Below are 27948 nucleotides of genomic sequence, written 5' to 3' on the forward strand. Positions count from 1 at the left end.
CCCTCGGACGACTGTCGCTCCTGGTCACTTTCAGAATCCGGGATGAAGGTCTGGGGCGACATTCAGGGCCGGAAATCCTGGGGCACTCTCTTAATACTAAATTGGGTTTTGACTTTGCTTTCTAAAATAACCTGATCTCACTCGTTTTTTGCCCCCAAGACGCAGCGATGCTCACCTCTCCCTTCTTTGTGAGCCCCTGTGCCCCACTCGACATCTGCTCGTTTCCTAAAGCCCCTTCCCGTGCCCTGAACGGCTGCAGACACACCACCACCCGCCGTGCCCCATCCACCAACACTCCGCTGCTACACACTGGGTCACAACTGCACCTACCTGAAGAGTTCCCAATTTAAAATAACAGAGATTAAAAACAAGGTCTTCCTTTTACCCTCCTCCTCTTACACCCCCTACCCAGCACTCCCACCTGAAGGAGAATTCTAGCTGCCTATCACCAGCCACAGATCCGGCTCCAGAAAAGAGTGAAAAGTTAGGCTTCCGTGGCAACTGCTCCCAGCCACGTGCTCTGCGGTGTCACCGTCAGGAGGGCCGACCTCTCTCGCAGACCAACAGGACTACGAATAAACCGTTTCCTTTGACAGTGCCGCCTCGGAGCTCCTCCATCACGCGCTGCCTTCCCACTCACCCTGCGGCTCCACCGAGCCGTTGGTCACCTTCTTGACTTTCTTCATATTCTCCATCACCCCTGACGTGGTCACTCTGAATGAGGGAAAAAACGAGGAAAACCTCAGTCTTAAAGTAAAAGGCCGTCTTCACCACAGCACAGTGGCAGCCAGGGGTAAAGGGTGTTGGCTCTGGAATCAGACACACGTGGGTTCAAATCCTGACCCGCCCTTTGCTAGCTGTGTAAGCTTGCCCAAGTCACGTGACCTCCCTGTGCTGCAGGAGAAACACAGTCCCCACTTTCCAGAACTGTCGTGAGGGAAAAACGAGATTCTCTGTCCTGCCCAGTCACTACATACCAGCTGTTATCACAACCAGCATTCATCTCTTTCTTTTTGTCACAAATTTTTGTTACGTATACACACTAGTCACAATTATGACACCAGTATCTGTATCATAATTAACATTCTGAAAAAAAGCTAATCAGCTGTAGACGTTTACACTAACCAGCCACAGTGGATCATTTCTGAGTCCTGGGACAGAACCACAGGTTTAGAGGAACTTTCTGGGCCCAAAGATTCTTTGACCGTTAGAGACAGAGAGTGACTCACGACATCTCCTGAGAAGGTGGGGGTCTATGAGAAGATAGCCTCTTGCCTCACAAAATGTGAGCTAGACAGATTCTAAGGATCTGGGTATCCATGACGCAACTGAGCGGCTCCGTAGCAGGAAACACCAAGTCGATACTGAACTCCACCTGCTAGGCGGAGCACAGGGGATTTTCAGGGCAGCAAAATGACTCTGTATGATTCTATTATATAATGGTGGGCACACATCTGTCCAAACCCACACGGTGTACAGCACCAGGAGTGAGCCTACTGTAAACTACGGGCTCTGGATGGTAATACGTCCATACAGGCTCATCAGTTGTAAGGAACGTACTACTGTGGACAGGGGATGCTGATAATGGAGGCAGCTATGCGTGTGTGGGGCGGGGGCATATGCGAAGTATCTGTACCCTCTGTTCAATGTTATGAACCTAAAACTGTTCTACAAAATAAAGTGTTAGAAACAAACACCCCTGGCCCAGCATCTCCCTAAGGACTCTAGGAAGCAAGGAGGCACCTATGTTCCTCCATCGCGGACCAACAGGAATTTCCTAATCAGTAAAATAAATGCAATCAATCATTCCAACAGACTCTCCAAGGACCCTACCTATCCCCCGCACCAATTCCCAAGTCCTGTTACTTACAAATGGCGACTCAGTGGCCCTACATGTGACATCTAGAGTTTGTCCAGCTGGACCTAACAGTAGATAAATTATTTTATTTGAGTAAGGAAAGAAAATTTTTTCTCCCTTCTTTCCTGCCACCAGCTGCTGCTGTGACCAAGCCCCAAAGCCATCCAGTCCTCCCCAGAGTTGGGGCTTTTCTCAAACAAGAGTCCTTTGGACTCATGTGTTACCTGTACTTCTGGTAAAGCCAGGACAAAGTATGCTGCAGGTAGGTGGTTCTTGTGGGAACTGAGGGATCCCTGCAGAGGCTGTGGCTGAGTATAAATGCAGCCCCCAGACAAAGGGAACACCAACTGAGAGAACCTAGCATCACTTCCTGCCAGCCGGTGCCCGTCTCGGGCCTGACCTCACCGGGAAGCGCTCACACTTCTCCCAGGAGAAATCCATGCACCCAGGGCAGCTTCTAAAGGGACCTTCTCCAGACTAGGACACAGGCACCACAAGCCTTTCCAGCCCCAGCAGAGCAACCCCTATGCGCCTCCAAACCTGTTGACATAAGGGAAGAAGTACAACCTCGAGTCTTCCAGAAACACTCCTGGCAACAGCCGGCGGATCGTGTGGCTACTGCCCCAGGTTGAAAAGGACAAGGAGGCGGCCAACCCGCGCGGACACAGAGGGCAGAGCACAGGCGCTGTGACCCAAGGGCGGCTCGGAGAGTGGGCCTGGGAAAACCTTTGCTCCCTTTCCTTCCCTAAGGAAATACTCCTTGCCAGATGGTGGCCCAACTGAGAAAACAACATTCGCTCTGTCAGGCCAGGCCTGGGGCAAGGACAGAGAGCTGGAACTGGTGCTCCCAGGGAGCCCACTGCCCAGCAGAAGGGACGGTCTTCCAGATGGACACGCAGAGCCACTTCACACAGACAGGATGGGGGTGCCAGGGTGCAGGTGTGACGACAGCTTGGGGTGAGAAGAGTCACCTCCTGTGTTGAAAGACAGGAGCAGCAGCGAGATGGAGGAGAGGGGGGAGGGCAGGGGAGTTTCTGAAAAGAAATCTAACAAGAAAAGGCTTGGAGGAAACACAAGAAAGCTCCCCGACAGTCAGGGAGTGCTAAGAAGCTGCTGGTGAAGGAACGTGGCAGGAGAGTCGAGGGTGGGCACGTGGGGGGCTGTGGACGGCCTTCCATGCCGTGTCACCGGGGTGGGCGTGACTCTTATACCTGGGTTCTCGGGCCTGGCTCCAGCAGGATCCAGGGGAGTCAAAAAAGCACAGAGACACCTGAACCCCCAACATTCAGAATCTAGTCTCCGGGGAGGAGCCAGGGTATCCTCTTAAAAAACAGTCTACAGGTGATTTGGGTAGCTGAGGAGAATGGACGGGAAGGGAAGAAGATGGGAGGTGAGGACATCGGCCACACGAGGGCAGGGCACCAGGATAAAGTGGGGAGAGGGCGGGAGACACGACGTTAAGCCTCCAAGAAGCGGTCACTCACCCCACACAGGCCGAGGGAGAGGGAGGCATTTAGGCCAAGACCCATATTCTGCTGACAGCGACTGGGTGGATGCCGAAGCCCACAGGGTATGCAGGGGAGAGGCAAGCTTGGGGTGACAGGTGGACAGAGGGGCCCGAAGCTCAGGACAGGCAAGGGGGCTGGAGCTGGAGACTGGAGCGGTGAGTGAGCGGAGTGGAGGCGCCCGGCTGCGGGGTGAGGGGTGCGTGGGCACAGAAGGGTGGCACGGGCGGAGCCAGCGGTGATGGGGTGTGGTGTGGGGCTGGACGGGCGCTGTGCCCTGGCTCCCCAGTGGAACCTCTGGGAAGTGAGAGGGGCGCCAGGTGGAGGAGACAGAGGAGGAGGCCGTGGTCAGACTGGCGCCCAGGAGCCTCCCGGGCAGGAGGCGGCGCTTTGGCAGCTGCACAGCTCCACGCACCCCCCGCACGCCCTGGTTTCAGTACAAACACTGAATGGGGACAAAGAGCCGCAGAGCCGTCCTCGGAGCAGCGCCCCGCACTACACACAACCTGCGCAGAGGCCCTCCGTGTGGTGCAGAAAGACACCGGACAAAGCTCAGGTCGAGCACCGAGCAGCGGTGATGTTCAGTCTAAACTCAAACCCCAGGGATGCGAATGCAGGCGCAGCCCCTGGAGCCGCCCAGGCGGGGACAGCCTGGTCCCCAGAGGGCAAGGCCTGCCCTTCCTGCCTCTGCCCATCCCAGCCCTGCCTGACCTCTCGCCCCCACTGCTGAGATGCCTTTCTGTGGCTCCAGACACACACCTCTATCGCAGCGCTGTCTACACTCTGTCATGCTGTTCCCGCAGGAGACTGGGGGATTCGGCACCGGCTGGTGTCCGGAACCACCTGTAGGGCTGACAGAGCGCTCATACCAGCGCGAGTAGACTCGGTGCCCAGGCCAAGCCAGCCTCTCTGGCTGCCAAGTCCCACGCTGCTTCCAGCAGAAGCTGTCCTGCCCTCAGGGCCTGCTCAAGTTTTTTGAGCCGAGGTGGCCACTCCTGACTTCAAGAGGACACTGGCCCCAGGGTCAGCAGCCCCTGAGCCGGTCTGAGGCAAGGGGCCACAGTGCTAAGCCGACAGAGGGGCTCCCAGGGGGATGGGTCCAGGGGAGCGTGGAGGATAGAGAAGACAGTGGAGCAGAGAGGTGCCCAGAGGAGGGGGTTTCCAGCGGAGACGGGGGGAGCGGACGGACCCAGCTGCCTCCCGCTTTCCTTCTACCCCTATGTGGTGACCTCTCTTTTCCTTGTAGAGGCCTGAGTCTCGTGTTTGCAACCGACAGGGCCCTAATGAATACGGGAAAGACGAGAAAGGGGGCTTCGGGTCCCCACTGCTCCTTCTGCCACACGAGACTGCCGTCAACTGTGGCCTGGGCCGAAGTGGCACACGGATGCATCTGTTTCTGTAACCAAACTAAATCTAAATGCTAACCATTTCTGGACTTGAAATGTGGAGAGGCTTGGTTAGGAGACAATTCTATTAGTCTCCAACCTCTGTTTCTACATTTACTGGTTACCCACTTGCACGAGTGCAGGAAGTAGTAAAAGGTTACTGGCACTCGGGAAGGGGAACTCCAGAGACACAGCTTCTGGAACCCAAACCAGATCTCTTCTCACTCCCGCTTCTCAAGATGGCAGAAATAATTCAGACCATCAAGGATACACATAGCACGTGCGGTGGCTAAAAGTCTGATAACTGAAATTACATCCAACACTTAACTTGCTGATTTTGTTATGATAAATTCTGTTACCAAAATCAGTAAGCCACTTTGAGCTTGAGCCCAAACAGAGATGTCGAAAGGAACAGAAAGAGAAAAAGATGGAAAGTCAGCATTACTTCCGAAGGCGCCCTCATTCTCCCAGGCCCAGGGGGCGTAGCTGCCCGGACTGCATGCAGGCCTAGGCTGGAGGCGGGGAGGACACACTACCCTGGGCCAGACTCACTTCCCAATGCACCGCCCTCCCGCAGCTCAGCTTCAGACAGAGGAGGTAAGAAGAGGTGAATGAGAAGCTACCCAGAACCTCAGTCAGAAAGGTCACTGCGCGGCCCAGGTCAGAGTTCTGGTGCAGAGGGCATATTAGGAAGGGTGTGAATTCGTCTTAGGTGTGCGAGGCATAAACATTATTACTGATACTTTACACAAAGAGGTGCTTAATGTCCTGGGTGGGGATCAGACCTAGTGCCCTCCTTCAGGAAACACCCTCCAGTGTGCATGACAGAGCACTCAAGACCTTCTAGAAAATACAGGCAAGGCTGTGCTGGTCTCTGGTTTGGGTTATTTCTGGAGGATTTAAGAAGGGCCCTCCAGGAACAGAACTTCCGAGCAGAAGAGGGAGATGACAGTCCGGGCTCGGCGGTCCCAGAAGCTGCTGAGCCTTGACCCTCACCTGCGGCTGAAGCCTCCCCCTCAGGCCTCTTCTGCTGTCACATCTTTTAACTTCACAGAACTTTCCCAACAGTCGAGTTCTCAGCTAAAGAGAAACCCCAGTACAACTGCCTTGCTGACTAAAAGGCACCTGGCCTCAACTGGCTCCTCCACTTGTCTTTCACAGGCTCATCGGGGCTGGTGCTCCCGGGGACACCACCACCACTCCTGTAAGCAAACCTTCATTTGGGCCGACTCCCTCTCTAGGCTGGTACATGTGCAGCCCTCCCGTCACGGAAGAGACGCTCACGTCACCATTACGGGAGGGCCCACACTCAGCCAACCCCGGAGAACAGAGCACAGAGCGCTCTTCCCCGGTAACAGGAGTAGAAGCTGAGGCAACCCAAGGGTCAACCTTGGCTCAAACTGCCCACCCTCCCCAAATCTTGCCAGAAGAAAGAAACACACTCCCCCTAGTCTCCAGCGGACTGCTGGTCTGTCTTCTTCCCTTTTCCTCCCCTGATTTTAACACACACACAGGCCCTCTTGCGTTTTCGTTACCACTACCACCAAATACTGTCAGAGAGAAATAAAAACCAAAACAAATTTTTAAAATTTTGCCAATGAGACAAACATACCTTAACAAAGCATCTGCGCTTCTAGATGCAATGGCTGATGGAAAGGATGTGGGGAACAGGAACGCCTGTCTTGCTGGGGAGAACATCAACTGACCACACTTCAGTCAAGCGGAAGATGCTAGGACCCAGCCATTCAGCTTCTCGCTATGACCCCAGAGCAACCCTGCCTCAAACGGTTACAGAATGCTGAGCTACAGGGCTCCCCGCAGGGGAAAGGAAAAATACACCACGTCTCCGGTTACTTCCCAAAGCTGCTGCTTACCAGACGGACTCTATTTTTTAATTTTTTTACCAACAGCTTAAGTATTTTAATTGTTTCCAACTAAGCTTGTTCATTATAAATATATAATAAAAATGTACAAAGAATAACGCTGCACTTTTTGGTTAGATTTAAGTCAAAGGCATTCATCAATAAGGAATCTTCGGATGTGAATATTCCAGAAATTTCTCTAAGCCATCTGATGAGGAAATTGTCTCTGAATATTACCTTACTTTGGAAGGTATTGGCGGACATTTAAATTGAACTCAGACTTCTTCAAAATAAACCTTAATTTAAGAAAACTATTCTGGCCTGAGCGTCTGGCTTCCAATCTGCCTGAATCTCAGTGCTGCCTGAGATCCTTCCCTTCGGGACACTGATAGTTCTAGGAAAACCCTCAACTACCAGGAGCCACTAAAAATAAAATAGGCCACTTGGATGATCACAAAGGTTTGAGAGACAACCAAGAGTCAGGGCAGGGTTGAAGGAGGAGGCTCATCTCCTCCATGAGGCCCCTCCTTCAAGATTGGGAGAGGCGGCTGTTTATCTAATGCATAGACACCAACACAAGAGTCGAGCAAAATGAAGAAATCGAAGACTATGTTCCAAACAAAAGAAAAGACAGAACCTCAGAAAAAGCCCCTAATGAAATGAAGAATTGACTAGAAAGCTTTTCTGAAAACTAAAATGACTAGTTTAAACAACTTGTATATGAACGTGAAGCATGAAAACAAATTTACACAAATGAGAGACCTAACGGAAGGAATGGCTACCTTGATTTAAGGCAGCCTGGGAGCATGTCTTAAAAAGCAGTTATGCAAGATGATTAAGTTCCATATATATGCTGTAAAACACTGTGGCTATAATTAGCAACACTGTATTATACACTTAAACATTTATTAAGAGGCCACGTGGCTGACAGGGTCTTGGTGCTCCAGCTGGGTGTCAGGCCTGTGCCTCTGAGGTGGGAGAGCCGAGTTCAAGACATTGGTCCACCAGAGACCTCCTGGCTCCATGTAATATCAAACAGGAAAAGCTCTCCCAGAGATCTCCATCTCAATGCTAAGACCCAGCTCCACTCAACGACCAGCAAGCTCCACTGCTGGACACCCTATGCCAAACAACTAGCAAGACAGGAACACAACCCCACCCATTAGCAGAGAGGCTGCCTAAAGTCATAATAAGGTCAGATACCACAAAACACACCACTGGACGCAGACCTGCACACCAGAAAGACAAGATCCAGCCTCATCCACCAGAACACAGGCACCAGTCCCCTCTACCATGAAGCCTACACAAACCCCTGAACCAACCCCTTAGCCATTGGGAGGAGACACCAAAAACAACAGGAACTATGAACCTGCAGACTGCGAAAAAGAGACCCCAAACACAGTAAGTTAAGGAAAATGAGAAGACAGAGAAACACACAGCAGATGAAGGAGCAAGGCAAAAACCCACCAGACCTAACAAATGAAGAAGTAGGCAGTCTACCTGAAAAAGAATTCAGAGTAATGATAGTAAAGATGATCCAAAATCTTGGAAACAGAATGGAGAAAATACAAGAAACGTTTAACAATGACCTAGAAGAACTAAAGAGCAAACAAACAATGATGAACAACACAATAAATGAAATTAAAAATTCTCTAGAAGGAATCAATAGCAGAATAACTGAGAGAGAAGAACGGATAAGTGACCTGGAAGATAAAATAGTGGAAATAACTACTGCAGAGTAGAATAAAGAAAAAGGAATGAAGAGAATTGAGAACAATCTCAGAGACCTCTGGGACAACACTAAACGCACCAACATTCGAATTACAGGGGTTGCAGAAGAAGAGAAAAAAAAAGGGACTGAGAAAATATTTGAAGAGATTATAGTTGAAAACTTCCCTAATATGGGAAAGGAAATGGTCAATCAAGTCCAGGAAGCACAGAGAGTCCCATACAGGATAAATCCAAGGAGAAACAGGCCAAGACACATTTTAATCAAACTTTCAAAAATTAAATACAAAGAAAAAATATTAAAAGCAGCAAGGGAAAAACAAATAATATACAAGGGAATCCCCATAAGGTTAACAGCTGATCTTTCAGCAGAAACTCTGCAAGCCAGAAGGGAGTGGCAGGACATATCTAAAGTGATGAAAGGGAAAAACCTACAACCAAGATTACTCTACCCAGCAAGGATCTCATTCAGATTCAGTGGAGAAATTAAAACCTATACAGACAAGCAAAAGCTAAGAGAATTCAGCACCACCAAACAAGCTTTACAATGAATGCTAAAGGAACTTCTCTAGGCAGGAAACACAAGAGAAGGAAAAGACTTACAGTAACAAGCCCAAAACAATTAAGAAAATGGTAATAGGAACATACATATCGATAATTACCTTAAATGTAAATGGATTAATTACTCCAACCAAAAGACACAGACTGGCTGAATGGAGACAAAAACGAGACCCGTATATGTGCCGTCTACAAGAGACCCACTTTAGACCTAGGGACACATACAGACTGAAAGTGAGGGGATGGAAAAAGATAATCCATGCAAATGGAAATCAAAAGAAAGCTAGAGTAGCAATTCTTATATCAGACAGAATAGACTTTAAAATAGACTATGGGCTTCCTGGTGGCACAGTGGTTGAGAGTCCGCCTGCCGATGCAGGGGACACAGGTTTGTGCCCTGGTCCGGGAAGATCTCACATGCCGCGGAGCGGCTGGGCCCGTGAGCCATGGCCGCTGAGCCTGCACGTCCAGAGCCTGTGCTCCGCAACGGGAGAGGCCACAACATTGAGAGGTCCGCGTACCGCAAAAAAATAAAAATAAAATAAAGACTATTACAAGAGACAAAGAAGGACACTACATAATGATCAAGGGATCAAACCAAGAAGAAGATGTAACAACTGTAAATATTTATGCACCTAACAATGGAGCACCGCAACACATAAGGCAAATGCTAACAGCCATAAAAGGGGAAATTGACAGTAACACAATAGTAGGGGACTTTAACACCCCACCTTTACCAAGGGACAGATCATCCAAAATGAAAATAAGGAAACACAAGCTTTAAAAGATACATTAAACAAGATAGACTTAATTGATACTTATAGGGCATTCCAACGAAAAACAACAGAATACCCTTTCTTCCCAAGTGCTCATGGAACATTCTCCAGGACAGATCGTATCTTGGGTCACAAATCAAGCCTTGGTAAATTTAAGAAAACTGAAATCTTATCAAGCAGCTTTTCCAACCACACTGCTATGAGACAAGATATCAATTATAGGAAAAGATCTGTAAAAAACAGAAACACATGGAGGTTAAATAACCAAGAGATCACTGAAGAAATCAAAGAGGAAATGAAAAAATACCTAGAAACAAATGACAATGAAAACATGACAACCCAAAACCTATGGGATGCAGCAAAAGCAGTTCTAAGAGGGAAGTTAGCAATACAATCCTACCTCAAGAAACAAGAAACATCTCAAATACACAACCAAACCTTACACCTAAAGCAATTACAGAAAGAAGAACCAAAAAACCCCAAAGTGAGCAGAAGGAGAGAAATCATAAAGATCAGATCAGAAATAAATGAAAAAGAAATGACGGAAACAATAGCAAAGATCAATAAAACTAAAAGCTGGTTCTTTGAGAAGATAAACAAAATTGATAAACCATTAGCCAGACTCATCAAGAAAAAAAGAGAGAAGACTCAAATCAAAAGAAATAGAAATGAAAAAGAAGTAACAACTGACACTGCAGAAATACAGATGATCATGAGAGATTACTACAAGCAACTATATGTCAATAAAATGGACAACCTGGAAGAAATGGACAAATTCTTAGAAATGCACAACCTTCCGAGACTGAACCAGGAAGAAACAGAAAATATAAACAGACCTATCACAAGCACTGAAATTGGGACTGTCATTAAAAATCTTCCAACAAACAAAAGTCCAGGACCAGAAGGCTTCACAGGCGAATTCTATCAAACATTTAGACAAGAGCTAACACCTATCCTTCTCAAACTCTTCCAAAATATAGCAGAGGGAGGAACACTCCCAAACTCATTCTATGAGGCCACCATCACCCTGATACCAAAACCAGACAAAGATGTCACAAAGAAAGAAAACTACAGGCCAATATCACTGATGAACACAGATGCAGAAATACTCAACAAAATACTAGGAAACAGAATCCAACAACACATTAAAAGGATCATACACTCGATCCTCATGATCAAGTGGGGTTTATCCCAGGAATGCAAGGATTCTTCAATATAGGCAAATCAACGTGATACACTACATTAACAAACTGAAGGAGAAAAACCATATGATCATCTCAATAGATGCAGAAAAAGCTTTCAACAAAATTCAACACCCATTTATGATAAAAACCCTCCAGAAAGCAGGCATAGAGGGAACTGACCTCAACATAATAAAGGCCATATATGACAAACCCACAGCCAACATTGGTCTCAATGGTGAAAAACTGAAACCATTTCCACTAAGATCAGGAACAAGACAAGGTTGTCCACTCTCACCACTATTACTCAACATAGTTTTGGAAGTTTTAGTCACAGCAATCAGAAAATAAAAAGAAGTAAAAGGAATCCAAATCGGAAAAGAAGAAGTAAAACTGTCACTGTTTGTAGATGACATGATACTATACATAGAGAATCCTAAAGATGCTACCAGAAAACTACTAGAGCTAATCAATGAATTTGGTAAAGTAGCAGGACACAAAATTAATGCACAGAAATCTCTTGCATTCCTATCCACTAATGATGAAAAATCTGAAAGAGAAATTAAGAAAACACTCCCGTTTACCACTGCAACAAAAAGAATAAAATACCTAGGAATAAACCTACCTAAGGAGACAAAAGACCTGTATGCAGAAAACTGTAAGACACTGATGAAAGAAATTAAATTGGGAGATTGGGATTGATATATATACACTAATATGTATAAAATGGATAACTAATAAGAACCTGCTGTATAAAAAAATAAATAAAATTCAAAAAAAACACCATATGTAAAAAAAAAAAAAGAAATGAAAGATTATACAAACAGATGGAGAGATATACCATGTTCTTGGACCGGAAGAATCTACATTGTGAAAATGACTATATTACCCAAAGCAATCTACAGATTCAATGCAATTCCTATCAAACTACCAACGGCATTTTTCACAGAAATAGAATAAAAAGTTTCACAATTTGTATGGAAACACAAAAGAGCCCAAATAGCCAAAGCAATCTTGAGAAAGAAAAACGGAGCAGGAGGAATCAGGCTCCCTGACTTCAGACTATACTACAAAGCTACAGTAATCAAGACAGTATGGTACTGGCACAAAAACAGAAATATAGATCAATCAAACAGGATAGAAAGCCCAGAGATAAACCCATGCACATATGGTCATCTTATTTTTGATAAAGGAGGCAAAAATATACAATGGAGAAAAGAGAGCCTCTTCAATAAGTGGTGCTGGGAAAACTGGATAGCTACATGTAAAAGAATGAAAATTGGAGCACTCTCTAACACCATACACAAAAATAAACTCAAAATGGATTAAAGACCTAAATGTAATGCCAGAAACTATCAAACTCTTAGAGGGAAACATAGGGAGAACACTCCATGACATAAATCACAGCAAGATCCTTTTTGACCCACCTCCTAGAGAAATGGAAATAAAAACAAAAATAAACAAATGGGACCTAATGAAACTTCAAAGCTTTTGCACAGCAAAGGAAACCATAAACAAGACCAAAAGACAACCCTCAGAATGGGAGAAAATATTTGCAAAGGAAGCAACTGACAAAGGATTAATCTCCAAAATTTACAAGCAGCTCATGCAGCTCAATATCAATAAAACAAACAGCCCAATCCAAAACTGGGCAGAAGACCTAAACAGACATTTCGCCAAAGAAGATACACAGATTGCCAAGAAACACATGAAAGGATGCTCAACATGACTAATCATTAGAGAAATGCAAATCAAAACTACAATGAGGGGCTTCCCTGGCGGGCGCAGTGGTTCAGAGTCCGCATGCCAATGAAGGGGACAACGGGTTCGTGCCCCGGTCTGGGAAGATCCCACATGCCGTGGAGCGGCTGGGCCCGTGAGCCATGGCTGCTGAGCCTGCGCGTCCGGAGCGTGTGCTCCGCAACGGGAGAGGCTGCAACAGTGAGAGGCCCGCGTACCGCAAAAAAAAAAAAAAAAAAAAATAGAGGGACAACCTCTGGGGCAACAAACTGTGGAGAGCAGCTGCTCCAGTTCATACCACGCTGCTCTTAGTTACGTGAGGGGCGAGGGAGGGAAGGGAAAAAAGGAGATTCTTACACAGATTCCATTTCCAAGTCATCTTCTTCCTGAGAAAGTTGTAGGTAGGGGTTATCTGAAGCTGGACGGAACTTATACCCCGTTAGAACAAAGAACACCAGCGTGGCCATTTCATCCAGGAGCTGCAAATTTTAAAACCACCCCCAAATAAAGGGATTAGAATATTGTTCTTCAGAAAGCAGTGGAACTAAACAAACTGACCCCCTCCCTCCCGACCACTCGCCGATCAGTCACTCAAATGCCAGAGCTGACCGCTGGGGAGCATTTTCCTTAGAGGATTTGCTGAAGCCTTAGCTAGGAGCAGTCTGCCCAGAGATGATATTTGAGACTCCTTGCTTTAAGTGTCTTCATTGGCATCTTTTAAGAGCTCATTACATACATACATTTTCCTACAGTGTCTAAAGCACCAAGTGAGAGCCTCCAGAAAAAAGTCTCGAAATCATATGGTGGCTACCCTAGTAGTTAAACTAGTTCTAGTATATTGCAAAGATACTTTGTTATTGAAATAGTAATAATGGGCAAGAAAAAGGGAGGTCTGGATTCCAAGCTATTCTAAGCCCTATAACTGGCTTCATCTAGATTTTAATTATACAGGGCAAGTCTTTCTCGGCCTGAGGCTTTTCTCTGCAAAAACTTTTAAAATTGAAAACTAAAATCAATAATGCAATTACTTCCAGATTTCTCATGTAATCCAGCAGCTTTCCTGGACAAACATATCGTCTTAATTGCAGACCGGAAGAGACAAAAGGTCTTAGTGGCCACTGCCAAATAAATTAGTAACGATCTTAAGTTACACCCTAAGACTTCATCCTCAGACACAAATTCTCTGGCACTGTCCCCTGTGAGCAGCATACCTGGTAGAGCCACTTCCACTGGAACGGAACAGCAAGTTTGAGGAGAAATGCAATAATCCTGGTGAAGTATATGTAACACACGATCTATATGAGGAGCAAAGAAAACAAGAAATAAAATCAACATAGAAATTATGGCACCCCTTTCTTCCAATGACCTGCCTTCACAAATTAACTATAAAAGAGAAAACAGAATTACCTGAAGATCATTTGACACTTACAGTGCTAATTAATAAACATGGCAAAGAGACAGATGCTCTGCTAGTTACACAAGAAAGGATTTCTTCTTTTTCTCTAGGCGACCAAGATATTGACTGACCACAGTCACACCCACTGGGAGGACACTTTGCTGTAGTTGCTCTTAATTCCTGAGTAACCCCTTCGTCGCCTAATTCTCATACATAACCCACTGATTTCAAGCCCCAAAGGGTAATAGTTTTTTATTCCCAGGATTTGAGAAATATTTTCCAGCAGTAATAGCGAAATAAAGCCACACAGGGAAAATACTGATTTTTAGTCTCTTCAGCAGATGCTGCAAATGTTTGAGGTCCACGCTCAGAGGAAGTACCAATAATCCTAAGCATTCTAGTAAGAGAGGACGTGAAAAGGATTCAACATGCTGACCCCTCGAGAGTGGACGGCTCACTGGGACCGCACCCAGGGCAGACAGGCTTGCAGGGGACTGTGCAAAGTGACAGTCAATGCCAAAACCACAGATGAAGATGACTCAGAAGCTTTCGTTTAGTAGTACGGAAGCAAATTCTAGAAGAAATCTATACCTTATATAGTCCAGGAAATTATGACTCTGATAACTTATAGTAAGTCCTGCCTTTGGTGCTACGTTTATATGGACTTTTCATGTTCATTCCAGTCCTGTTTGTAGATATGATCCCATTTTTGTAAATGAATTTTTTAAAAAGCAAGTCAAAGGAACAGCTATGCGTGGCATATGCCTAGAAAGGAATCTAGCAAAATAACCACTGAACTGTTAACCATAATACCTGGGGGAGGAGGAAGAAAAGGGGAAGGGGTATAGAAGGTCGGGGTCATAAGGGGCTTTTGCTGTGTTCCTATAATCCTGCATTTTAAAAATATCAAGCATGTATTAATTTTCTGAGTATTTGAAGCCAAATTTAAAACTAAAATTTAAGAAGAAGTAACTCAGATATTTAATTTCCCATGCCCACGGCCCCCATCTGGCTTTGTAAACGAAGCCCACCCGCAGCTCCAGGCGGCACTTCCTGTGCTTTTACCAGTGTTTTGGAAGTTCACTAGCTCTACTCCATGAATGGACCTTACTTACAAATTTAGGAATTTTTTACTCACCAAGACGTAGTAATGTCTGAAAAGTTTCAGCTTTGCCAAGTTAATGGCAGCTGGGGAGAAGAAAGGAACAAAATGAGAGGCTACTTCTTTTCTCATTCTTAAAGCCCATCATATTCAGGTACCCTCTCAGTCAAGAGGCCAAGTCTAATGCACATGGGTACCGCCCAAGGGGTCGGGGGCACATCTGTATTTCTGGAAATGCAGTTTGGCAGGGTCTCCCCCAGTCACCAGGAAGAATTTGGGAGCTGTGGCGGCAACATGCTGGGACTCCCAGCTCCAGTAAACCAGTGCACCTCCCCACTCCACGTTCCGAAGCTTTAAACAGCCACGCTGAGAATACAGTGACACCACAGAAATCAGCAGACACTACCAATCAGGACTCTTCCCCCGCCACCCCCAAAGCCATCATTAAACATTTCAGCTCTGCCACTGTGGCTACAGGGCTGCACCCCCCAATAGGACCAGTCCCAGGTGGGTCCCTGAGCCCCATCCAGGGGAGCCTCCAGCTAACTGAGGGTATAAATTCAATTAACCCATGGGTGCGTCTTGCAAATTTCACTTAGGTTTTCACTAAGTGTCTTGTAACAGAGCCCTTGAAATACAACCTCCCCAGCTTTGCCCTACCTTCAAGATTGCTCAAGGTCAGGGAGCCAGGACAGCTAGCTTCCTGCCACCGCCAATGGCCATGAAATATTGATGACCACAGAGGGTAGCCTGGCTCCCTCCCCGACTGGCAATCCTTTCATTCATCATAAACCTCCCTGCAGGAGGCAAATTAATTTTGCTCAGTAACATTTAATTAGTGGTTCCCTTTAGGAATGGAACTGTGGGTGGTGAAGGAGCGACTTCCTTCTGTCTCCCTCCTCTGGCTCATGATTAGTCGGGGGGCAGTCAAGCTTAGGATTCCTGGAATCCTGAATTAATCTTCAAGGTGATTATCAACTAACAGTATCTGCAAGAATCCGCTCTGAGAAACCGAGTGTGTCAATGAGAGGAGGTTCAGAAAATCTGAGAAATTCTAACTCCCCAAATCGAGAGGCTATAATACCCACATACAGAGCTGTGATGGACTCGTGCACTCAGGTAACACCTGAAGAAGCTAAATGAAGCAGGCAGATCGGCAACAGCTTTCTTATCTAGCAACCCCTCTGGCAGTCTTGCTATTTTTTAAATTAAATCTCTCTGGTTCTCCGTCCTTCTTCATCTACTCTGACTCTGGGCCAGGCCCCTGGATGCAGCAGTGACCACGGCGCCTGCCCCAGGGGTGGCTGCCATCCCTTAGGGAAGGAGAGGCACTGGATCACTGGCCATCCACTCACAATGCTAAGCGCACAGAGTACTGGGCGGTGCGGGTGTGGGGTCAGGTTCTCCTCCCCGCCTGGGGGACAGGAGAGGCTTCACGAGGTCAAGATGTTAAAACAGAGAAGTGTCGGATAACTACGTCACCAGATTTCAAACTCTGCACGTTTGCATGAACCAGCGTTCCTCCTGTGTTCCTCTCTGCGTGCGAGTCTCTGCTCACACTGGCGGCAGTCAGCGACATGGCCAGCTGCTCCTGCACTCTGCCCCATAAAACCAGGTGGCCTACGAGAACTGGGCCCCTTCCAAACAAGCAAATCGGTCTTGAATTTGGACGTTCAATCCTCTTCTTTGTGAATAACTGACAAAAAACAGCACCAACAACCAGACCATTTAGACAATAAAAATGCTTTCCAAGTCTCTTCTGAATTTTGCTTGCTGAAATAAATCCTGGCAAATGAATCTCCTGCCTTTGCTTCAACAAGGAACATCAGCCCAACAGAGAGAAGCAGCATGTTTCTATTCCTGGATTTCATGGTGCTGTGCTGGGATATGCATGGTTGCCATGGCCACGCCCAACTGAAGGGCTCAGATTAAGGGGATAGGGAGGAAAGACAGGATTCCCAAAGGAGGTGGTGTCCAAGCAGAGGCCTGATGGGGGCTCAGAAGGGAGGGAGAGTGGAGAGGCAGAGCAGAGAGAACGTTGGGGAAGAGCAGATACCAAGGTTTGGAGATGCTGGTATCGTGTCTCGGTGCAGAGAAAGCAGCTCAGCGCAGCTGGACTGCGGAGAGGCTAGGGACACGGCTGGGCTGAGGACAAAGACCAAAACTCAGTCAGACGCAGACCACGAGCTGCTCTCCTCGTTGAGGCCAAGGCCCCAGGGAGCCTCTGAAGCATCTCAAGCAGGGCAAAGCCTGAATCACATCTACATTTTGGAATAATCTCTCTGGGGAAAAGATGGAAGAGTCAAGAATAAGAGTCCAGGGACTTCCCTGGCGGTCCAGTGGTTAGGACTCGGCACTTCCACTGCCGAGGGCTGGGGCTCAATCCCTGGTCGCGGAACTAAGATCCCACAAGCTGTGCAGTGTGGCCACAAAAAAAAAAAAAAAAAAAGAAGAAGAATGAGAGCCCCACTAAGGTCAAAAACCTTGAATTTGACACCTCATTGTAGCTTTGATTTGCATTTCTCTAATGATTAGTGATGTTGAGCATCCTTTCATGTGTTTGTTGGCAGTCTGTGTATCTTCTTTGGAGAAATGTCTATTTAGGTCTTCTGCCCAGTTTTGGATCCGGTTGTTTGTTTTTTTGTTATTGAGCTGCATGAGCTGCTTGTAAATTTTGGAGATTAATCCTTTGTCAGTTGCTTCATTTGCAAATATTTTCTCCCATTCTGAGGGTTGTCTTTTGGTCTTGTTTATGGTTTCCTTTGCTGTGCAAAAGCTTTGAAGTTTCATTAGGTCCCATTTGTTTATTTTTGTTTTTATTTCCATTTCTCTAGGAGGTGGATCAAAAAGGATCTTGCTGTGATGTATGTCATAGAGTGTTCTGCCTATGTTTTCCTCTAAGAGTTTGATAGTGTCTGGCCTTACATTTAGGTCTTTAATCCATTTTGAGTTTATTTTTGTGTATGGTGTTAGGGAGTGATCTAATCTCATACTTTTACATGTAGCTGTCCAGTTTTCCCAGCACCACTTACTGAAGAGGCTGTCCTTTCTCCACTGTACATTCCTGCCTGAATGGCCATCATCAAAAAATCTAGAAACAATAAACGCTGGAGAGGGTGTGGAGAAAAGGGAACACTCTTGCACTGCTGGTGGGAATGTGAATTGGTTCAGCCACTATGGAGAACAGTATGGAGGTTCCTTAAAAAACTACAAATAGAACTACCATATGACCCAGCAATCCCACTACTGGGCATATACCCTGAGAAAACCATAATTCAAAAAGAGTCATGAACCAAAATGTTCACTGCAGCTCTATTTACAATAGCCCGGAGATGGAAAAAACCTAAGTGTCTATCATCAGATGAATGGATAAAGAAGATGTGGCACATATATACAATGGAATATTACTCAGCCATAAAAAGAAACGAAACTGAGCTATTTGTAATGAGGTGGATAGACCTAGAGTCTGTCATACAGAGTGAAGTCAGTCAGAAAGAGAAAGACAAATACCATATGCTAACACATACATATGGAATTTAAGGGAAAAAAAATGTCATGAAGAACCTAGGGGTAAGACAGGAATAAAGACACGGACCTACTAGAGAATGGACTTGAGGATATGGCGAGGGGGAAGGGTAAGCTGTGACAAAGCGAGAGAGAGGCATGGACATATATACACTACCAAACGTAAGGTGGATAGCTAGTGGGAAGCAGCCGCATAGCACAGGGAGATCAGCTTGGTGCTTTGTGACCGCCTGGAGGGGTGGGATAGGGAGGGTGGGAGGGAGGGAGACGCAAGAGGGAAGAGATATGGGAACATATGTATAATTTGTTATAAAGCAGAAACTAACACACCATTGTAAAGCAATTATACTCCAATAAAGATGTAAAAAAAAAAAAAAAAACCTTGAATTTGTAGAGGTTCCTCGAAGTGGCAAGGGATCTGTCTGACAGGGCAGAGCAGTGGCGGGCCAGGGAACAAGGTGGATCCTGTCTTAGTGGCTGGGGGAGGGGTGGGATGAAGTTGAGAGTACCAGAGAGAATTCTTCAGGTGAAGTCTGAGCCCCCCGCCATCACAGGAAAGCAAATCAGGGGCAGAGGGAGGGCTGACTGAGAGGAAGCAGAGGGGTCAGGTCACCGCAGGTCTCCATGGGATCAGAGGAAGGCGGGAGGCACTGCCTCTCCCATCCCCCTGCGATCTGCACCACCACGGCTGCCTGTCAGACACTCCGAGAAGTCAGGCAGGCCAGGAAGCAGTCAAAAAATGAGCCTGCACATGACGTCCAGGCAACACGAGGAAACGTCAGCACGGGCACCGATGCTGCGCCATCCCGGGACACGTGCTGGAACAGATAAACGGACCTCGGGAACAACCGCTGTTGACTCTTAAGAAATGCAGCCACAATACGCAGGGCTCAGGGTTGATCCCGAAACCCATCAGTCACGACAGACATCATTTCCAGTCACAAGAAAGACATCCATTTGCAAGTCTGCTGCTTGTGGGATCAGGCTCCCGGGTCCCACATGGGTGTTCCAGTCACAGCCATGGCTGTGAAGGCAGGAAGCAAGCTCACTTATTGTTGTGAGCAACAGCGTAGGCCCTGCACATGTGAACATCTTGGGTTCTAATTCCAACTGTGCTGTTTACTAGCTGTGTGACCTCAGATAATTCACCTAACTTCTCTGAGACTCAGTTCCTTCATCTGTAAAACAAGAATAACACCACCTACCACTAGGGTTGGAGGAATTGACTGACACGGTACGTGGAAGACAAACAGCACACAGTAAGCACTAGGTGAATGTCTGAGGTTACAGCATTAGGACTGTATTAGGATTACAGCTGATCCTTGAACAACACGGATTTGAACTGCTCAGGTCCACCCTTACGTGGATTTTTTTCCCCAACTGTAAATACTACAGTACTAGGGGACCCGTGGTTTGTGGAATGCAGATACGGAAGAACAGCGGTGACTGTTATACTCACCGATTTTCGACTGCGCAGAGGGTTCGACTGCCCCAAGCCCCGCGCTGTTCAAGGGTCAACTGTTTATAGTTTTCCAATACCAAATGCGTTGTGATGGCTGCCACACCTGGCAGGAGTCCAGGCTCTAGTAAGTGAAAAGGGAACAAGTGGTGGCCCTGGGCTCTCCTGGAAGCAGGGCCATGTGCACATGCTGAGTCAGCACGCTGAGCAGAGGAGGAACCAGCTCCGAGGGTGCAACCTCACCAGTGTGCTGCAATGGGCAGTGATGCAGCACGTCGCAGCCTGGAATCCCAAGCCTCCCCTTGCTTTTCTTCCAAAAAAGCTTTCCCTGCAGCTAAGAGCGCCGAAGGCGTGCGCCTTACTGGGCCGCGGCAGGGCTGGCCTCCCATGGGAGTGAGGCTCACCACGTCTGGGCTGGCTATTTTTGATCCCACCACGAGGAACAGCAAATATGGTAAAAGAATGAGCAAGATGAGAGGAAAAATACCTCGGGAGGAGCCAGGAGACCCGAATTCTAGTCACCGCACCATCGTAACTCAGTGTGCCCTAGCCTGGCCTGCCACTTCCTTCTCTGGGCATCGGTCTCCTTTAGAGCAGAATGTCTTAGTGGTGGGTTAGAATTTCTTTATGGCAATGGCTCTTAACCGGTGAGCACCAGAATCATCTGCAGAGCTTTAGTTCAGGACAGATGCCCAGGTTGCCCCTGATTCTTCTGCAATTGGGCCTGGCTATAAGGATTCTGAAAAGCCTCCCAGGGAATGGGGAAGGGCAGGGATTGGGGGCAGGGAGGGAGCAGGTCCACCTGCTTCAGGAGCTCCTACAAGGCTGGCCTCTGGTGGATTCCTCTTCCTCCCACTCACTCTCAGGAAAACAGCCATGACTCTGGGTTTCGGCAAGTGCTTTTTACTGATGAGCACAGAACAAGTGCCCACGAGGCAGGAAGAGCCCAGGTTCTCATATACTTAACAAGTCAGTTCTCTGACACAGTAGCAAAAGAGCAAACGCGCCCGGCCTAGAGGAAACACCACACCTTCCCTAGACTTTCACCTTTCCTCTTTACACCAATGGCTAACTAAACAGGCTGGCAAGAAGGCAGGTCGTCCCCTTCCTCCCCAGTGGTCTTCCCTGGGTGGTCTCGGAACTGTGACAATGAAAAGAACAATAGTGCTGGTGGTCACATCTATTGAGTGGTAACCACGCACCAGGCATCTGCCTGGACACCCCTCATGCTTCATCTCATGTAATCCTCACAACATCCTCTATGAGGGAAGAGGCATTGTTACCACTGCCTCACAGATGAAGGACTCAGGCCTGAAGAAGTTTAGTAAATTACCAAGGTCACATAGCTTCTAAGTGGGGAGGCCAGTGCTCAAACCCAAGTCCCTCCCTCCAAGGACCAAGCTTTTAACACCTACACTTTGTGCTAAGAGAAAGGCAATTCATAGCTTTGTAATCCACTGGCAGCTCAGGGATGTGATGGTGGCTCGGAGTGTGGGCAATGCCCAGGAGCTGCCAGCAATCCAGTATTGAGGAGTCAATACTGGATGGTCCATGGGACACAAAGAGGCAAAGGTCCACGACAGCCACTTAAAGGGTGAAAATCCTTCCCCGGGAGTAAGGAAAGCCTCGGGGCTTAAAAACATCCTCACCTACCCATCACCTTTTTCTCCTGCTTCCTCCCTGCCACGCGTCAGAGGGAATTTTGAGTCAAGCACAAAAATTAAAGAAATGAGTGTGACGGCAAAGCCTGGACGGCAGGAGACTCACTCTGACTCACTCTCAGTAGTACCATTTCCACAACCTGCTTCAGCATCGGGCTCAGGCCCACTCTGTACGGGTGACAGGGCTGCTTCCCCTGTTCACGGTCAAGCACAGACCTGAAAGCCAGGCCACACACTGACCTGGGACCCCACTGTTCTGAAAGGGTCCTTTCTGGGGAGTGATCAGCTAATGGGGTGCCCTCTGGCCTCCATTAAGAAGAGATTCCACTAACGCATCTCACAGAGAAGGTATCAGCAAGTACGGGGAAGGGTGCGCTAATACAAGAACTACTTAGAGAAGGAAACTCTTTGACCTTCAAACTGTTGAGGGTTGTGTGAAAAGTGGTTCAAAATACATTTCCAATATATACTTAAATCAATGACCCAGGAGTGGTCAAAAGTCATGAACTGAACAGTTAATGACTGTGCATCTTACTGTAAGCAAAATTTTATCTTAAATTACTAATAAAAGGAAAGAAACAAGAATGGCCCAAGAGAGCGGCTGATGGCCATCCCACACAAGGAAAGTAATTCTATGAAGACTTGCACTATCAAGTCAAGCAAATTTCTGCCTTTCGCTTCCCTTATACTCCAGAACCACACCAAAGGCCCCGCTAGAGGAGGGGTCCTCAGGGCCAAGCTGATCTCAGACTCGGCTCCTGTCAGCCCCTCCCATCACGTCCAGTCTCTGGAAGTCCACAATGAGCTGAGCTGAGTAGAGTGTCTGGGACTCCCCCAGCCCCAGGGCCGCCCACTGCACAGATGCAAGTCAGACATCCCACTGCTTAAAGACACAGCTGGTTAACAGCGGACAGCACCTTCTCAATAAGAGAACCGGACCTCCCTGAGTACTGCAGTGATGGAGAAGAGCTGGTTTCAACTGTGTCTGTCTCGAGACTCTCAGAGTCAAATGCGTGCTGACACCCCTAGACAGAGAACCACGCCCGGATCCAAGGTGGGCCGCCAACCCAGATTACTGACCAGGCCCGCTGGGTGGCCGAGGGAAGGACCCCTCAGGCAGTTAGGTTCCCAATGTTTTAAAGGCCTAATAAAAAACTGGTAATGTGACCATGATGAGGCTGGTTCTCAGCCTGAGGACATGAGGGGCCCCTTTGCTTTTGGTTGTAGATTATACGAACTCAGGGCGGTATCACTGGCTAAATGATTACTTCAAAATGTTGATCAGAAGCTGTGATTAGGTTCACAACACTGAAGGAATTTTGTGTGATCTGCGGAGGGCAAGTAATGAGAAGATTTTGGTGTTTAAAGAAGTTAAAAATCACTGGGCTTCCCTGGTGGCGCAGTGCTTAAGAATCCGCCTGCCAATGCAGGGGACATGGGTTCAAGCCCTGGTCCAGGAAGATCCCACATGCCGCAGAGCAACTAAGCCCGCAAGCCACAACTACTGAGCCCACGTGCCACAACTACTGAAGCCCACGCGCCTAGAGCCCATGCTCTGCAACAAGAGAAGACACCGCGGTGAGAAGCCTGCGCACTGCAACAAAGAGTAGCCCCCGCTCAGCAATGGAGACCCAACGCAGCCAAAAATAAACAAATAAATAAAATTTTTTTAAAAATTAAAAATCACTGTATTAAGCCAGTCTCATAAAATACACTCTTTTCTCTCATTCTCTCTTCATGACAGTCTACTTAGCTATGGTTTTCACCCTTCCTAGGGTCACAGACTTGTTTGAAAATTTGCTGAAGGCCATGCATCCCCTACCTGCGCCTGAAGTGCCTGGTGGCACACGCCAGGGTAAGGCACTCCCGGATGCCATGGGAAGAACATCAGAGTCAGAGGGTCGCCACACACTTCAGTGAAGTGGCCCTGAGCACAGGACAGAATCCTTTTGAGAGCTCGACATATGCCCCCTCACCTCATGCCTTAAGAGAGGTAGGAGGTTTTATGAGTACTTCTATCACACTGCCGGAGAGAAAGTGGTCTGCCTAACACGCCACCCTTCTGGAGCCGAGGACTGTTACAGTGCTCCCGTGGTATGCGTCAGACTGCTGGCACAGAGGTGGATTTACAAGTACATGCTCTAGCTACACACGGACAAAAGGAAGCATGAACATCTTCTGAGGGACCGGATAAAGGGAATCTCATTTCTTCTGCCTCTTCTCTCCTATCATCAGGAAACAGCGCTCCAGAGCCAGGAGCCCAACAGACTACACTCCACAGCGGGGCAGACACTAGCAGACGGCAGGCAGTTCTGGAGGAAATCAGCCTTGCCTAGGCCGCACCCCGTCCTAGAGCACCGCCCTCAACCCTCACCTCCAGCCCCAGCCCCATGCCGAGGAGATGGGATCACGCCAGATGTGCAGCCGGGAGGCTCCCCCTTCTCCTGCCCTCCTTCTTCCCCTCCAGGCTTTTGACCCTGAGTCTCCAAGTTTAACCTAATCACAGTCCTCAGTGCCTAGAGCATCAGTGCATCTGGGGCTACCTTAATTTCCACTTGGACAAACCTGGAATTATAACCAGGAACTGAGGAAGAGGTGCTTATTCACATGGGCCAGGCGGAAGGGTACAACCCAAAGCCCTGCTGGTAAACAGAGGAGATCCATGCGAAAAGCCATCTTGCTAGTTAAAGAAAAGTACCAATTCCCATTAGAGTAAACAGGTCAGGTAAAACACCAGAGCAGATGAAGATGCAAAAGCTATTGTTCCAATCAAACAACAAAGAACACAGTTCTGGATGCAAAAGTTGGAGTTTGGCAAATACTTAAAAGCAGTGATTTCTTACATCTATGTGAGCTTAACAGTTTTCAAAGTGCTCAGTATAGAATGAAGTCAGTCAACAGCACTACACTGTAGGTACGGTTTTTAAAATGGTATCTCTTAAATGTCTACAACAGTACAACAGCCAGGAGCCGGCAAACTGTTTCTATACAGGCCTGGAGAGTAGGCGTCTGGCCTTGTGGGCCGGGGATCTCTGCCACCTCAGCGCAAAAGCAGCCACAAACCACAGGCATACACACTGCACAGCTGTGTTCCAATAAGGCTTTATCTATAAAAACAGACAGGGGTATTTCTCTTCCTTTCTCATCAGTGGGTTTTTCATTAGGCCTGTTTATATGAATACATCCAAATGAAACATTTTCCCCCCCATGAGTTGCCCAGAATGAACAGACATCTTAAATAGTCATAGAATTTGGCCAAGTAAGTCTGAAACGGGCTCAGTAGGCACAGGAGAAGAGAACCAGGCAGGCTTTTCACTCCCCTTCATGGTCATCCTGACCACCAGACTCAAGAAGCCTTGTCCCTAACACACGTTTCTCAAACTTTCAGTGTCAGGACCCCTTCACACTTTTTTTTTTTTTTTTTTTGCGCGGTACGCGGGCCTCTCACTGTTGTGGCCTCTCCCGTTGCGGAGCACAGGCTCAGCAGCCATGGCTCACGGGCCCAGCCGCTCCACGGCATGTGGGATCCTCCCAGGCCGGGACACGAACCCACGTCCCCTGCATCGGCAGGCGGACTCTCAACCACTGCACCACCAGGGAAGCCCAGGACCCCTTCACACTTTTAAAAAATTACTGAGGACCACAAAGAGCTTGTGTTGATGTGGGTAGAGTCTACCAATACTTACCATATTAGAAATTGAAACAAATTTCAAAAACATTTAATAATTCATTTAAAAGTAACAAAATAAATAATCATTACATGTTAATATAAACAATGTTTTCCTTATTAAAAAATAACTTTCAAAAAAATTTCATGAGAAGAGTGAAACTGTTTTCCATTTTTGTAAATTCCTGTAACATCTGGCTTAACAGAACACAACTGGATTCTTGTATCTGCTTCTGCCTTCAAATCTGGAGTGAGGGAGTGTTTTGGTTGAAGTCTATAAAGAAAATAGGGCCTAATCAGACGTCGGCCTTCTCAGAGAACTGTGAACAGTCATCTTTGATTCTGCATTAAAGCTTGACAAATGGTAGCTTCTTAAAGATAGGTGAGGTAGGGAATCTGAAACTGTAGCAATGAACTTTCTTTTTTTTTTAGATTACTGTGTTTTTTTAATTTAAAAAAATTTGTCTTTTAATTTTTGGCTGTGTTGGGTCTTCGTTGCTGCACACGGGCTTTCTCTAGCTGTGGTGAGCAGGGTCGTGGGCTTCTCATTGCAGTGGCCTCTCCTGCTGTGAAGCATGGGCTCTAGGTGCACAGGCTTCAGCAGCTGCAGCACACGGGCTCAGCAGTTGCGGCACGTGGGCTCAGTAGTTGTGGCACGTGGGCTTCAGCAGTTGTGGCTTGCCGGCTCCAGAGCGCAGGCTTGGTAGTTGTGGCACATGGGCTTAGTTGCTCCGTGGCACGTGGGATCTTCGCGGACCAGGGATCGGACCCATGTCCCCTGCATTGGCAGGCAGATTCTTAACCACTCCACCACCAGGTAAGTCCCTGTAGCAATGAACTTTCACACTCTGTCACAGTAAAATCCACTGGTCCATCTTAGACTCTGAATGGATCTTTTATTCACGCATGACTGTGTAACATGCAGTGATCAGGTAGAAAATATTGTTTCACTGAGTTAAGCAGATCTCTGAAATACTGAAACTTGTATCATAAAATATTTTTAAAGGCACGTTTGTTTAATATCACCCCTGCTCACACCAGATGTCTGTTAAGAACTGGGAAGCCGTCAAGCTTACAGTGGTAGATTATAAGTTTTCCTAAATTAAAATCTGTGCTTTCAAGTGAAAATTAGATCACTGACAGCAAATATTTTTGATTGTTTTCATGAAGTGACACATTCACTTCGTTCATTTTCAGGAAAATGTTTGTCAAAAGCCCAGGTCTGAGTAAACACAGTAGGACTGTCATCATTCTTTCAAATAAAAACAGTGTCCCGAGAGAAAGCAGCTAGTTTGGCTCGCAACTCAAACAACTGCACACACGCTTTTCCTCAAGATGACCACCACAGCCCGGTACAATGCACAAGTGCTTCCTGGGTACGTCCCATTCCACGCAGGATGGTAAAGACAAATATCCAAGGGTCCAGACTGAATAACATTAGTACTTTCTCCTAACTCATCAAGGCATTCTTAGTGAAGTGAGCCTTTTTCACCCCCAGGAAGTAGACGGTAATGAAGGATGCAGCGGCCACTAACAGTTTGGTGCCTCCGTCCTGAATCATGCCAAGGCACCAGCTGTTTTACCCACCTCTGCTTTTGCACCATCAGTGCAAACATCAGCAGCAAAGAAGGCTGCGAAAGTCTTATTATGAAAAAAGTTCTGATCCTGAGGACCCTCCTGAGAACGGCTGCCCTCTCAAGGCCACAGCTACTTTCAGAACACAGCGGCAGCTGGGAATGAAGCCTTTCCTCCATACCCTCTTCAACCAGCCAATCACCATTTGTTTAAGTGCTTTTGAAGCTCACGTGAAAGCTAAAATTCCGAAGAAGGCTTCCGCTGAAATTTCCTCAGAAACAAAAGGGGAAAAAAGAAGATGCTCAGAAGCAGAGATTGTTAATTAGATGTATGGTGTGTCTCCCCAATCCAGTCCTCTGAGGTAATGACACTGGAGGAAGAGAAGGGAACAAGGGTGCAGGCTCAAAGGCAGAAACAGCCAGTGACTCCTGGAAGGCAAAACACAGCGCAGCAGAGCTGGGCGTGCCTGTGAAGACTCAACGAAGCCTCCTCTCAGAGGATGTGGCACGGCAGTGACACTAAATGACAGAGCACCTGAGAGAAGCCACCACGTGTGACAGGAGAGACAAAGACACGACTTAAGGACAGTGGGCAGCTTCGCCCTTAATGTTTTCCTTTATACTTTCTCAGCTTCTGTCAAAAGGAATCTAGACACAAAGAAGTAAACAAATCCAAACGCACATTCTTTGAAAGCTACCTGCCCCCAGATAGCTGGAACACACCTCCCACTCGTTACCTATGAAATTATCCGCTCCTATATAAACTGACAACCCCGTACCCTGGTGCCCCTCTCGCCTTCTGAGATGGCCCACACTCTGTGGAGTGTGTTTCTCTCTAAATAAATCCACTTCTTGCCTATCAAAAGAGAAAAAAGAAAAAAAGAAAAGAAAAGAAAGCAATATGAATCCCAAGTGCAGGGAGAACAACTACAAACAGCCTTTCCCCCACCTGCAATCAGTCAGCCTAGACT

At 47.2% G+C, this 27948-nt stretch overlaps 1 protein-coding gene across 1 annotated transcript in view; it reads right to left on the reverse strand.

Moving 5' to 3' along the window:
* Positions 1-453: 453 nt before the first annotated feature.
* Positions 454-27948, reverse strand: part of GPR107 (G protein-coupled receptor 107) — a 70571-nt gene continuing 43076 nt past the window's right edge. Inside the window, exons 15-18 of the mRNA XM_082843429.1 lie at positions 15128-15177; positions 13805-13888; positions 12951-13072; positions 454-714 (exon numbers count right to left, since the gene is read on the reverse strand). Of these exons, the coding sequence (XP_082699555.1) occupies positions 618-714; positions 12951-13072; positions 13805-13888; positions 15128-15177 (353 nt within the window). The 3' untranslated portion in view covers positions 454-617. The remainder of the gene's footprint in view (positions 715-12950; positions 13073-13804; positions 13889-15127; positions 15178-27948) is intronic.

Source organism: Leucopleurus acutus (assembly GCF_964270905.1).
Source record: "Leucopleurus acutus genome assembly, chromosome: 7".
NCBI classification, from domain to species: Eukaryota; Metazoa; Chordata; class Mammalia; order Artiodactyla; family Delphinidae; genus Leucopleurus; species Leucopleurus acutus.